A 13,393-nucleotide genomic window follows, 5' to 3' on the forward strand; every position below is an offset into this window, starting at 1 on the left:
GATTGTAGTATTGCTGGTTGTTGAGAATTTGTTCATTTATTTTGTGAAGAAAAGATGTCTCAGCACTTTTACGACGAAGCAGAGAACCTCGTTCTCGATGCCCTCGAGAGCTTGGTGCTGCAACATTCAGGCCTGACCTTTGACAAGTCCAAGAAGAGTACGTGACTCTCACCTCAAGATAGCGACTTTCATTCTTCAAACACTAACGATTCATGATGAAATAGCTGTCTGGCTCACCAACAATGACTCCCAAAAAGTCTCCATTATCTCCGGAGGCGGCGCCGGCCACGAGCCCGCGCACGCCGGCTTCGTCGGCGACGGCATGCTCACTGCCGCCGTCTCCGGCTCCATTTTCGCCTCGCCCAGTGTCGCGCAGATCCTCTCCGGTATCTCCCGCGTGGCCTCCCTGGCCGGTGTCCTGCTCATCATCAAGAACTACACCGGCGACGTCTTCCACTTCCACCTGGCCGCCGAGAAGGCGAAGGCCAGCCTCGGTGTGCCCGTCGAGGTGCTCATCGTCGGCGACGACGTGTCCGTCGGTCGCAAGAAGAGCGGCAAGGTCGGCCGGCGCGGGCTGGCGGGAACGGTGCTGGTGCACAAGATCCTCGGCGCATACAAGGAGACGGGCGCGTCGTTGGCGGATGTGTTGAAGTTGGGGAAGGCGGTTACGGAGAATTTGGTGACGGTTGGTGCGTCGCTAGAGCATGTTCATATCCCTGGTCGCGAGGCCGCGGCGCCGTCGGCAGGGGATCAGGTTGAGCTCGGCATGGGTATTCACAATGAGCCCGGGTGCCAGGTCCTGAAGCCGCGACCGGAACTGCCGAAGCTGATTGACCAGATGTTGACACAGCTTCTGGATGCCAAGGACTCCGACAGAGCCTATGTTGACTTCTCTGATGCGAAGGATGTTGTTCTGTTGGTGAACAACTTGGGTGGTGTTTCGCCGCTTGAGTTTAGCGGAATTACTGCCAAGGTCGTCAATGCTCTCGGTAAGAGTTGGCCCCCGTGATGATGACAAGGGAAATTGCTGATTGTTCAAAGGCGCCAAGGGACCTAAGCTGGCTCGTGTCATTTCGGGAACGTACATGACGAGTCTCAACGGCCCCGGCTTCAGCATCACCCTGCTCAAGGCCACCCCTGACATCCTGAAGTACATCGATGCCAGCACCGACGCAATCGGCTGGGCATACTCCCCGCGCAATGAGACGGCCAGCGACCCGAAGCAGCGGATCACCGAAAGCGCTGATGCCAGCCACGGAGCAGACGGCGCAAAGAGTGGAGTTGAGTGTATGTTGAAACACCCACCTTCGCTCCCCATTCCCCAACTGACAATCTTGATATAGTGAACGTCGACGTCTTCAAGAAGGTCGTCGCCGAAGCAAGCAAGCGCATCGAACAAGCCGAGCCCCAGATCACCGACCACGACACCAAAGTCGGCGACGGCGACTGCGGCGTCACCCTCCTGCGCGGCGCCAAGGCCGTCTCCAAGTATGCCGGCTCCGCCGACCTCACCGCCGACGCCGTCCGCACGGCCATCGACTTGACGAACGTGATCGAGGACAACATGGACGGCACCTCGGGCGCCATCTACAGCATCTTCTTCGCGGCGCTGTCCTCGGAGCTGCGCAAGGCGACCGCCGGCGTGCTCAACACGAAGGCGTGGACGAAGGTGGCTGTCGGCGCGTTGGGGACGCTGCAGCAGGCGACGCCGGCTAGGCAGGGTGATCGGACGCTGCTGGATGCGTTGGAGCCGTTTGTTAAGACGCTGGAGAGGACGGGGAGTGTGAGCGAGGCTGTGAAGGAGGCGAGGAAGGGGGTGGAGGCTACGAAGGGGATGGCGGCGAGTTTGGGCAGGGCGGTGTATGTAGAGGAGTCTGCGTGGGGGAAGGTTCCTGACCCGGGAGCTGAGGGTGTGTTGGCTATCTTGGAGGGACTTGAGGCGGCGACGTCTTAGCTGGGGTCACGATCATGTTGAATATGTTGGCGGAGCCAGAGTTGTAAATATTTGAAGGTACAAGCTAATGCGTTTGATGATGATTGTAACACGTCTTGATTGATAAGACTGGGTCTTTCCAAGGATCATATATCCAGCAAATATCGATTGCACCTGGACAAGACCATGTCTCGCCTGATATCAAAGTACATATTTCGCCATCTATGCAATAACCAGATCTTCTCCGACGACAAGGGGGATATTTAGAATCTTAGTGAGTCGTCATTTAGCAATGCTTCCAAGCCCCCAAAGCCAGACGTGACCTGCACAGGAAAGTTTAGTCAAAGGTTCGCAGTCACATACATCGAGCAAAATCTTACCATGGAATCGAATTGACCCCAGCTGGTCATGTCAGCTAGCGAGCTACTTGGGCTAGCATCGAACCCCACAAAGTCCTCGGTGTGAGCGACGTCCGAGAAGTTGATTCCTGCTAGGTGATCAGGCTGTTGGTTGTGGACATCTTCTGCCGGACGAGCTGCCAAAGACCCGCCACCATCCTGGTTATTATGGACTGGAGGGCTGTGGAGGCGCTCCGTTTGCCTCAGAGCCTCCGTTCGCAGCTCCTCCAGCACCAGACAGTACCGCGCGGCCAGCTGAGACTCGTTGTCAGCCAGCGTGGCGAGCTGCGTCTGGCACCGCGTCGCGGCGGCGAAGTATGATTGCCAGGTCTCTGCGGGCGCCGTCCGCTGCTGTATTGTATAGACGTAGAGAACGACGACGGCGGAGAACGCGAAGTAAGATGTGAACTATATTTGGTGTTATTAGACGTCTGCAACATGACATAGAGAGATGTCTTACCCAGAATGCACGGAAGAGCTGGCCTGCCTGGATCAGGTCGTTCACTGTGTCTACCACGTGCATGGCCGCATCTAAGCACGCCTGGACGCTGTCGCCGGCTTGGTCCTTGTGCGGCACGCTGCGGCGACGGCTCTTGCCGTTCCGTTGTAACCTCGCAAAGTTGCTGAGGAGGAACGGCCGATGAGTTAGTATCATGGCGTGCCAGTAGGCTAGATTCAATACGTTTCTCTGTCGTTGGAATATTGGTATGAGAAGGGCCATGTTGATGCCGTCATCCAGGAACTGCGACAGCTCGGCGCGCCATTGCTTCAGGTTCTGAGAGTACTTTGCTGCCAAGGCGCAGCGGTTGGAGAATGAGGAGGGGCGGATGGAGTACAGATCTCGTAAGATCATGCTCACTATTCGTGAAAGCCTACATCGAGTCAGTGTCTGATGCAGCACAGCGGGACGGTCCGCACTTACTTGACGTGAGCCACGGGCGCCAGCATAAGCGACTGCCCGCGTCCCATGCGGGGTGTGATGTGGTCCGCATGCAGATCGCCGTCTTCCGAGCACGACGGGAGTTCCTGGTCGATGTCTTCATCGTGGAACGTCCGCGGCCGGCCCAGCGCGGCGCTGAGGTAGTTGTCGAGGCTGTACGCGCACCAGAACGTGCGCCGTCGACACTCGAGCTCGATGTAGTTGTAAGCCCCCGCCGGGTCGGCGTGGCGGTTCCTGTTGAGGCCGATGGCGAGGGCCAGGTGCCCGACGGTGCCGAAGAGACTCCAGCAGTGGTTGATGCGGGACTGTGATAGTAGCCAGAAGCACTGGCATAAGCGAGCCTGTACGCTGGCTAGGCGAACGGCACCGCGCTCTTTGGAGAGCTGGTGATCTGCAGCCAAGAAATATCGAGCGCTGGGTCGGGTGTGTTAGACAAGGGGTTTTGGTTTGTGACAAACATGAGTGACGGGTGCGACGACGGATATGGTGTATGGTTACCCAAGCAGAGGGCAGTAAAAGCAAACATGAAACTTACCTGACGTCCGCGTTTTCACGGGTCTGAGTGGTGACCATGTACTCCTGGGCCTGAGCAAACACCATAAATAGAACAGCTCTCCGCGCGGGAGCGTCCTCCTGGCTCTTCATCGCGCCGTTGGTGGCATAGAACTCTTCAAGCCAGCCTTCGACGGTGGGGCGATGGAGGAAGCGGTGCGTTGGCACGGCAAAGTCAAAATATCTCTTGAGCAGCGTTGTCGCCTCATCCTTGGACAGCAGGACGCAGAAGGCGCCGCTGGGGTCAAAGTCAGGCAGAGGGGCATCGCCAAAAGTGAAAATGGAGGAAGCTTGTGAGAAGGAGACGGCCTGGTGTAACCTCTTCTGAACCCTCAGTAAGAAAGACACACCGGATGAGGGGCCGACGTAGTGGCCCTGGAGGTCTGTCTGCGTAGGTTCAGGAGACGCCCGCGAAGGAGGCTCGGCAGTCCCCGGGCCGACGCTGCCAATGACAAGATTCGATCCGTTCATGATGCTTTCCTCTTGGTGGTGGTCATGCTCATGGTCAACATCAGGCTCTCCGACGTCGACGACGATGGATGCCATCAGGGCATCTTCGCCAGCCGCACCAGATGAGCCGGAGACGGCACCACCAGCACCAGCGGAATTGCTGCTGTTCGAGCTGTTTCCATGCGTTCCCGCAGGCGGCGGTACGGAGACGTCGAGGCCGTCGAGGTCCATTCGGGCGACATCTTCCCGAGTTGCCACGGGCGGCTGGCGCCCGCGTGCATAAGACGCGTTGTAGGTGCAGTGGGACTCGGTGCGGATGCATAACTCGCACGGCTGGATTCCCGTGCAGCGGATCTTGCGCTTCTTGCACCTGTCGCAGGCCCGGGTGACGCGGACGCGTTCCTTGTCGCGGTGGCGCCGACGTCTGCCGCTGTCTGGCAGAGGCGTCGTGTTGGACGGGTGTGTCAGGGGCGGAGAAGCCAGTTGCTGGGTGTTCCCGTTGGCGTTGGTATTAGTGGTGTTGATGCTTGATCCGTTGATGGTTCCGTTGCCGTTGATGGAGCTTGTGCTGTGGTGTCGTTGGCCGTGGCCGTGGCCGTGGTTATCCAGGACATGCTGGTGATGGTGTGAGTGGGAATGGCGGCGGTTCCCGCCATTCATGGTGCTGCTGCTGCTTGCGGCAACGTTGATGCTGCTGGCATTGCCGATGTTGCCTGTGCTCCCGATGCCGATGCCGACACCGGAGCCTTCGTCAGAGTCCAGGTCCATTGCCGGAACCTCAGCCTAGCTCTGCTCTTCTCCGTCAAGGCCCAGAGGGCGGAGAGGCGGGCAGACGGACGGACGGCGGAGCGCGGATGCGGGTGCGGTTGTGCAGTGCCCGGTTCAGCCCCCAGCAACGCAAACTAACAGCGAGCAATTTGGCGCGGCGGCGGCGGCGGCAGACTCCCCTGATCCTGCTGCTGCTGGAGACACGGAAACATGGCCCTCGAGCGCACGCAGACTCAGAGTGGGAGATGGGTGTAAGGGGGAAAGAGAGGGACCCAGGGCGGGAACGTGGAGGAACGGAAATGTCACCTCATTCTTAATCCTTTTGGGAATGGGGAGACAATGCGGGGTACCCGGCCGCCCCCATTTCTTAGTCTCCCCCGGTTGGGACGGGCATCCTTGCGGGACATGGCTATGCTCTTGCGGGGAGATGCCCCGGGCGCCCGAGTCGAATGATTATGTTTGGTTTTCAAAGAATGGTGGTATTGGCACGAAGAGCAGACTGAATTGGAGGGAGGGGCATATGCGAAGAGTCAAGGGTTTTGTCTGTGTCTGTACAGTGAAGTGTGTTGGGGACATGGGGAAGAGGAAGAACACGAGATCCCGGAGATGAGCTTGTGTTTGGGTGTAATAGGGCCACAGGGATGAAGGTCGCCGTCTTCAGCCTCAGAAACGTGGGAGCAAAGGAAGATTGTTCTAGAGCTGCTTCCGGCGAGTAAGTCATTTCAGAACAACCAGGGATCTGCAATCGCACGCACCAACATGAACCAAGTGAGTCTGGGGTAGCTAGCCTACGGGGTTATATATATCCAGACGCGCGAGGAGGTGGCGTGTTTAATCAGGTTTTTGTCTATTTCTGTTGGCGGTAGTTTGACGAGGTCATCATTAAGAAGGCGTGTTAGTTGCTGGGTTTGTTCTACTATCAAGATGCTCATCAAACTCTGAATTCATGACAACGTTTCTGATAATAGTAATCAATCCCATTAAAAGATCGCCACTGCGTTGGGAGGACTAGCAACGCCTCCAGGCACCTAACGGTCGCGAGTTAATGACAAATTCATCTTCACCTCGTTTAATCAAGTAAGCCAGGGTCGCAAAACTCACCTTCAATGGCACGCTGCTCACGAAGAACGTCCACCTCCCGAGCTCCTCGCACTTGACACTCAACGCCTCGAGATCAAACATCTCCCCAATCGGCAGTCCCCATCCGCCCAGCAGCCACTGATGCAGCAAACCTCCGCTCTGCATCTCCTCCTCCCACGCCTCGTCCTTCCACACCCCTCCCACGGCGGTATGAGGCCCCGCGATGGGTGCCCTCTCGAAGCTCGGCGCGTCGCCCGCCACGGCCGCAAACCCAGTCTCCCAAATCCACCGCAGCACGTCCTTGGTCGGCTCGACGCCGAGGAAGTCGGGGCTCGCGCGCGCAGCGACGGCCTTCTGCGCCGCGTCGTCTTTGGCGTTGTATCCCGCCGTGAAGCCCGAGCGGATGAGCAGGATGTCGCCGGGCTGGAAGGTGACGTTCTGCTCGGCGGCGACCTGCTTCAGGTGCTCGAGGGTGATGTCGCTGCTCGTGAAGGCGTCGAGCGGGAGTGCGTGCCGGGCGCAAAAGCTTGCGTAGTCGAGCAGGACGCCCCGGCCGACGATGCCACCCTTCTCGACCCAGGCTTTTTTGTTTATTAGTTAATGAAACAAATGCAGCGCAGCGCAGAGACCGCAGCGCGACACGACTCACCATCGATGCCGATCTTTTCGGGATTTTCCAGGTCGTCTTGAGTCGTGTTGTTGTAGTACCGCTTGGCTTTCTGGTACCCTTCGTCTGAAGCGTTAGCTGCTTGATCCTTGTTTATGTCCTGCTGCCCTGAAGCATCATCGCTAAATACCGTAGTGCCTGAACCCGTCCCACTGGCTGCTGCACTGCGTGTTGAAGTGCAAGATGTCGTCGTTGACCGTCCTCTTCTCCCCGTTGGGATGCGCCCGGTTGACAAGTTTCGATTCAAACGGCGCCCGATCGAAGCTCGGCTGTGAAGGGTTGGTCAGCGACCAGTCCAGCGACACGCGGTCACCGGTCCGGATCTCTGATGCTGCTGCAGCGGCGACGATGGCTGGGGTCAGAAGGTTCAGCGCCCCTAAGCGATCGTCTTTGCCATAGAGACCCCATGCGTTTCCTGGAGGACCATTGGGGTCCAGGGGCAGAGACGAGAAGGGCGGTCGGGGTGGTAAACTAGAAGACATGATGAGAGAGGTGATTTACGCAAAGTGAAAGCAAACTGTTGGAGATGAGAACGAAGATGAGGTGGACACTGAATATGTGCAAGTCAAGACGCCGAAAATCGCTATCGGGGTGAAATGCGCCGGCGTCGGGGAGCCGGCGCCCACTGCTACGCCCGACTTAAAACCGTTACAGAGCGGATTTGTTTCCTGTCAAAGGCCGGACGGGGCCATCAATCAAGCTCCCGTCTCCTGTCATTTATCTCGTGTTCTTGGAAACAAAACTCAATTTGAGTTGGTTTTCATTAAATGACAGTAGCACAGTTCCTATTTTCACTGCCCTACATGTCAAGTTTCATTCTGTCTGACTTCGTGTTGTCTCAGTAAATGTACCTAAAGTTCATGTTTTCCTGGTCCGTCAAGTCCCCAAACGCAGTCGCGTCCAAGTCCACCTCGGCAACTTCACCCTGCGCCCGATCGCGCCGCTCATTCTCCCACTTTAACAGGAAGCGCAGTGCAATGACGATGACAACTTCAAGCAGATGTGCTACAATCATGCTCCAGATGCCAAGCTCGTACTTGGGCGCCTGGTCGGACTTGTAAAAGAAGGGACCGGCAATGTTCCCTACGCAGTAACCCAAGAAGAGGCATGCTGATGTGACGACCTTTTTGGTGTGTCCCGCAATGTTTGCTGTTTGGAGTGAGAGGAGCAGCACGAATGAAGCGTTGATGGATCCGGTCAACTGGAAAATCAAAATGAGCTTTTTGCCGCGGGAAACTCCACTGGACATGCTGGAGTGATAAGAACTCACGTAGTAGCAGATAAGTCTCCCGACTTGCTGGTCGTCGGGCACGAATCGTAGTCCAAATGCACCCACGACGTTGGGGAGCAAGAACAGGACCAGCATGAAGCATCGATTGTTGGGAGGAAGTCTGTCGTTGATGAACACGCAGACTAGGATGGCAATGAAAATGAGGACGCCGTAGGGGACCTGAAGAACGGCTGTGATGACTATGACAATTTAGCTTTAACACACAATGACATCCAAGGTGACGGATACGCACGCGTAGAAAAGTTGAACCCCTTGATAATCAACGTCCCAAAGTTCGACGTCCCCCCGTTCACGATGGCCTGAAGCAGCGCAATCATAAAGAAGAAGTACAGCTTGAAGTCGGTGAACGCCTCCCGAACCTGGTACAGCTTCAATGTCTTGTTCTCGACACCGGTCTGGTTCTCCCTCAGCCGCTCAATCACAATTTGTTTCTCGCGCTGCGAGAGTGCCTTGCTCGTAATGGGGTTATCCGGGAGGAAGACGGCGATGACAATGCCCCAGGCGCAGCAGAGGGCGCCGACGATGATGAACTCGTACTTCCATGATGCCAGGGCACCCTTGATGTTGCCGATGCCGTAGCCTAGCAGGCCCCCGAGGGCGATACCGATGCCGTTGGCAGTGTACCACAGGCCGATTTTGATGGGTTGTTCGCGCCGGGTGTACCACATGCTTTCACCCTGTTATCCGAGTCCCTCAAGTCGGTGAGATATAGAGGAAGAAACGTACCTGGTGATGATCATGAAGGCCGGGTCAGCGCAGGCCTCCGCTGCACCGCTTATTGCTCTGAGCACAGCCAAGACTGTGAAGTTGGGCGCAACGGCCTGAAGCATGAGAAAGGTGCCCCACGCAAAGATGTTGATACCCAGATACTTCGCGATGGGAAACCTCTGTAGCAAGAAGTTTGTCGGAAGAGCCCATACGAGGAAGCCAAAGTAAAATACCGAGGATAGCCAACTGTACTCTGCACCCTTTAACCCAAGGTCTTTCTGGATGTCAAAAATGGCTGCGTAAGACAAGGTAGTCTTATCAATCTTTTCACAATCGTCAGATTTAGCCGCGGTCACCGGATCGCTTGGCGAGAGGCCAAGCACCGCTTGGCATATAGACTTACGTAGAAGAAGGCGTAGCAGACTGAGATGTAGGGGAGAATCATCCAATCAACTTTGCGGACAAGCTTCCGGTCCTCTTCCGGGTCGATAGGGTCATGGATCCCGCCCACGTTGTCGAAGAGTGCCAAGGCAACATCGCCTCCAATCTTGGAAAGCTTGAACTTTTGGAGGTCTGCTTCCTCTACATTCTCTAGTTGGGCTGCTGAAGGCTTTGTTTCGTGAATTTCCTCGGCATTGGATGTGGTTCGTTGCTGTAGCTGTGGGCTTTCGTCTGGGTTCATGGTGATTGGCATATCTGGTGTCATTGTTTTAAAAAGGCAGTTGATGCTAGAGCCAGTATCATCGAGGTACTGGATAATTGGACACAAGATGGTAACGAAGAGTCACATCTTTAAACGTTTGCTCACAATGGGCGATGTAGCCCAGTCACACATGCTAGAGCATCCTCCCCAGGGAACATGGATAACACGGCAAGAACACTCCGGGGAAAGCACGGGGAAGCGTCTCGATACCCCAAACGCTTCCGGATAGCTTGCCGGATGGACGCATGTTGCAGTTGCTTTGGTCCACATAGCGTCGCACTATCACAAGACACGCAAAGATGATCAGAGTGCTTTTCCGTTGCGCGTTTCCAAAGAGGTCCACATTGTTCATCATATCCAATCATGTATTCATAACCATCCCACTATCTAGCCTTTACACGGGAGATCTACAGGGACTTCTCAATCTTGTCGATATCCGACAACAGCAGCGCATCCAGCGACTTCCACGTCGCCTCAGCCAGACGTCCCTTGAGCGGCAAACGGCCTCCCTCAAGCGCGCCGAAGCCGGCCTTTTGAATGATGCCCTCGCGAATGCCGATGATGCCGGTCTTGCCGATGAAGTCCTCCGCGCGGGACACGGCGTACTGCAGGCGCTGGACCTCCTCGAGGGTGCCCTGCTCGACGGGGCGCTTCTCGGAGAGGGCAAACAAGCGCGAGACGGTCTTGGGGTAGAAGGCGGCGAGGCCGTCGATGACGCCCGCAGCGCCGAAGAGCACGATGGGCGCGAGCTGCTGGCCGAAGCCGCTGTAGACGCGGAACTTGGAGTGGTCGATGCGCGGGTCGGAGGAGACTTGGAGGTGGAGGGAGACGTTGCCGTGGGACCTGGGCGTGTTAGCTTTGTGAAGTGAATGTGAGGCGGTTGTGAGTCTTACATCTTGCAGCCCACGATCTTGGGGTGCTGGGCGAGGTCCTTGTACGTATCGGGCTCGACGAGGACGTTGTTTGTTACTCCGGGGTAGTTGTATCTATTCCAATCAGCTCATACTTCACTTTCAATGAGTGGTGCACTTACACAAGGATGGGCAGCGGGCTCTTGTCCGCAATCAAGTTGTACCACTCCTTGATGTTCTCCTGGTTCGCCGCCGTGCCAAAGTATCCTGGCACCAGGACCAGACCCCATTGCGCGCCAGCCTTGGCGTAGTCCTCCAGCCACTCGAGCGTCTCGTCGACGCCGTTCGTCAGGACACCGGCCATGATGGGGTAGTCGGGGAAGCCGGCCTCCTCGAGGCCCTTCTTGACGCCGGCGACGAGCTCGATGCGCTCCGCCTTGTTCAGGTGGATGGCCTCGCCGGTCGAGCCGAGGAGGACCAGGCCACGGATGCCATTCTTTGCGAGGTAGACGCTGTGCTTGACCTGCGTCTCGACGTCGACCTTGGGCTGGAGAGAGCCTGACGACGCGGAGGCGGGGTGGAAGAAGGTCGGGACAGGGACGAAAACGCCCGTGGGGGGTACTCTGACGTCGGCCATTGTGATGGATGAACTAACTCGGAAAGGAACAGGAATTGAGACGGAAGAATATGAGATGACGGGTATCACTTTTTTTTTGGTTTGCAGAGATTCTTTCCAACAAGAACGTTCAGTTTTGTTGACAGCAACCACCCCTCAATTGTACCACTCACGGTGGGCAATCAAACGTGTCAGAGCACCCCCGGTCTCGGTCCTCTCGGCAATTCCGCGAAGAGCCAGTCTGCGCTCCGGGTCCACCAGGATGGCGTTTCTCGGGGTGTGATGACGCGGGGGTGGAGACGCATGGCGTGAAGCAACAAGGGGGGTAAACTCGCGCGGGGAACAGTCCGACACGCCGCGCCGCGTCGGACGCCATCGGCTACATGAGCGGCAGCGTTGCTCAGAAGCGCCGGAAAAGAGGTTTACCTAATGCTCTTCTCCGTAACACGGATGGGCGGCGCCCCGAAGATGCGGAAATATTGCAGGAGAGGGACAACTGACGACAGCCTCAAACTGGGGATATAAGATGAGCCTGTGAAATTTTGTTCATGGGGCTTTCTGGAGTGTGACATATGATACCTTGAGTGCGGATAACGACCAGAATCATCCGATTTTCATTTCCTCAGACGTACTTCCGTAAACGGCACATTTTTTAGATACCCTGAATCACTCCGCAATAATGGGCTTGCCTTCATCTTTCAAGCTCCTGTCGGGACACGGGATCCCCGCTGTTGGTCTGGGTACTTGGGTAAGAGGCAGCTGTGCAGTCGAGATGGGGGCAATTTCTGATGGCTTTGATGTGTAGCAATCCAAGCCCAATGAGGTCAAGAATGCCGTCGAGCATGCTCTGAAGAATGGCTACCGCCATATTGACGCGGCCGCGGTCTACGACAACGAGAAGGAGGTCGGCGCCGGCCTCAAGGCCTCCGGCGTGCCTAGGAAAGACATCTTCGTAAGCTACTCGTTTGCAAAGCTTATCGCACTCTTGAGTCTGACCCCTGCAGATCACCAGCAAGCTCTGGAACACGCACCACAAGGCCGAGGACGTCGAGACCGCGCTAGACATCACCCTCGCCGACCTGCAGACCGACTACGTCGACCTCTACTTGGTAAGACCCCTCCATCCCTCCTTGTTCTCCTCACCCCACCCTTCTTCAACGGCCCGCCTAACGCAGCTATGTCGTGCATTAGATTCACTGGCCCGTGTCCTTCAGGAAGGAGAACGACACCAACCGCTTCCCGCTGCACCCCGTGACGGAGGCGGTGGACGTCATTGACGTCCCCGTGTCCGAGACGTGGAAGGCGATGGAGGACCTCGTGAAGAAGGGCAAGATTAGGTCCATTGGCGTCTCCAACTTCACCCGCGAGAAAATTGAGGAGTTATGGAAGACGGCCGAGATCAAGCCGGCGGTGAACCAGATCGAGGCGCACCCGTACCTGCAGCAGCCTGACCTATTGGCCTGGTCCAAGGAGAACGTGAGTAGTACCTACCTATTCCCTGCTGACTGAAGAATGTTCCGTGGTTGCATTTGGGCGGAGGTTCGCTAATCTGGGGAAACATGCAGGGTATTGTTGTTACGGCGTACAGCCCCCTTGCCAACAACATTTACAACCTGCCTCGGTGAGTGGCACAATCCGAGCTGTGTGTGTGCGACCCGCAGACTAACAGTAAGCAGCGCCGTTGATGACTCCACAATCATTGAGATTGCAAAGTCTCTAGGCAAGGAGCCCGCCCAGGTTCTCGTCAGCTGGGCTGTCCAGAGGGGAACCGTCGTGCTCCCCAAGTCCGTCACTCCCTCAAGAATTGAGAAGAACCTGGAAGGTACAGTCCACTTGCTCACGATGTAGTTGGAGAAGAAGTCACTGACATGTAACAGTGTTCGAGCTCCCCAAGGACGTCTTTGAGAAGATCAACTCCCTCGACAGGAAGCACCGCTACAACTTCCCCGCGCGCCTGGGCCAGGACATCTTCGGTGAGTCCGACCCGGAGACGCTCAAGAAGGCGGTTGAGACGTGGGTGGCACAGCAGAAGAAGATTAGAGCCGGCCAGGCATAGAACAGCATTCTTTGTGTGTAACTTTGTCGTAATAGAGCTGAAAACACCCACTAGATAGAATTGATGGAAACTCATGAAACCACCAATAAGAAGACCCAGACCTCGGTGGATGTTTTCCGTGCCCCTTTTCCTCACCGAGCGGAAAAGTGCACACCGAAACCCCGCAGAGACCCGTTCCTCTGCTGGATCACATTCGGGTGAGGGTGCACCGAACCCCGCACTGCCCATGGAGCAGCTCCCCACTTGCCGTTTGCGGCCGGGTAATGGCCGCGGGCATTGCCGATGGAGATGCTGCTGCGGAGTCGGACGGGAGTTGAGCAAAGGCTCGGCGAGGTTCCGGACTATGTTCCGATGGGGGCGCATTTTGCTCCGTCAACTCC

At 56.6% G+C, this 13,393-nt stretch overlaps 6 protein-coding genes across 6 annotated transcripts; 2 read left to right on the plus strand and 4 right to left on the minus strand.

The window, feature by feature from the left end:
* Window positions 1-54: 54 nt before the first annotated feature.
* Window positions 55-1,954, plus strand: dak1-0 (Dihydroxyacetone kinase 1; the record flags this gene model as incomplete). The annotated part of the gene is made up of 4 exons (XM_036646538.1): window positions 55-157; window positions 225-989; window positions 1,042-1,287; window positions 1,344-1,954. The coding sequence occupies 4 exons, from the start codon at window positions 55-57 to the stop codon at window positions 1,952-1,954; spliced, it is 1,725 nt and encodes a 574-aa protein (XP_036488337.1).
* A 242-nt stretch (window positions 1,955-2,196) lies between these two features.
* ASG1-3 (Activator of stress genes 1) lies at window positions 2,197-5,041 on the minus strand (the record flags this gene model as incomplete). The annotated part of the gene is made up of 5 exons (XM_036646539.1): window positions 2,197-2,256; window positions 2,314-2,739; window positions 2,792-3,203; window positions 3,254-3,685; window positions 3,807-5,041. 5 exons carry the CDS (start codon window positions 5,039-5,041, stop codon window positions 2,197-2,199), a joined length of 2,565 nt encoding a protein of 854 aa, XP_036488192.1.
* A 980-nt stretch (window positions 5,042-6,021) lies between these two features.
* On the minus strand, window positions 6,022-7,270 carry CGCS363_v014691 (uncharacterized protein; the record flags this gene model as incomplete). Its single annotated transcript, XM_036646540.1, has 4 exons — window positions 6,022-6,069; window positions 6,143-6,702; window positions 6,771-6,854; window positions 6,919-7,270. 4 exons carry the CDS (start codon window positions 7,268-7,270, stop codon window positions 6,022-6,024), a joined length of 1,044 nt encoding a protein of 347 aa, XP_036488193.1.
* Window positions 7,271-7,626: 356 nt separating this feature from the next.
* On the minus strand, window positions 7,627-9,469 carry CGCS363_v014692 (putative transporter; the record flags this gene model as incomplete). Its single annotated transcript, XM_036646541.1, has 5 exons — window positions 7,627-7,989; window positions 8,059-8,258; window positions 8,312-8,748; window positions 8,806-9,110; window positions 9,191-9,469. 5 exons carry the CDS (start codon window positions 9,467-9,469, stop codon window positions 7,627-7,629), a joined length of 1,584 nt encoding a protein of 527 aa, XP_036488191.1.
* Window positions 9,470-9,897: 428 nt separating this feature from the next.
* CGCS363_v014693 (putative 4-hydroxy-2-oxoglutarate aldolase) lies at window positions 9,898-10,978 on the minus strand (the record flags this gene model as incomplete). Its single annotated transcript, XM_036646542.1, has 3 exons — window positions 9,898-10,333; window positions 10,384-10,476; window positions 10,524-10,978. 3 exons carry the CDS (start codon window positions 10,976-10,978, stop codon window positions 9,898-9,900), a joined length of 984 nt encoding a protein of 327 aa, XP_036488443.1.
* A 658-nt stretch (window positions 10,979-11,636) lies between these two features.
* CGCS363_v014694 (putative oxidoreductase) lies at window positions 11,637-13,013 on the plus strand (the record flags this gene model as incomplete). Its single annotated transcript, XM_036646543.1, has 7 exons — window positions 11,637-11,705; window positions 11,763-11,909; window positions 11,962-12,066; window positions 12,149-12,433; window positions 12,523-12,578; window positions 12,634-12,779; window positions 12,835-13,013. The coding sequence occupies 7 exons, from the start codon at window positions 11,637-11,639 to the stop codon at window positions 13,011-13,013; spliced, it is 987 nt and encodes a 328-aa protein (XP_036488195.1).
* Window positions 13,014-13,393: the final 380 nt, after the last annotated feature.

This window comes from Colletotrichum siamense (genome assembly GCF_013390195.1).
Source record: "Colletotrichum siamense strain Cg363 chromosome Unknown KSG_Cg363_contig10, whole genome shotgun sequence".
In the NCBI taxonomy this organism is placed as follows: Eukaryota; Fungi; Ascomycota; class Sordariomycetes; order Glomerellales; family Glomerellaceae; genus Colletotrichum; species Colletotrichum siamense.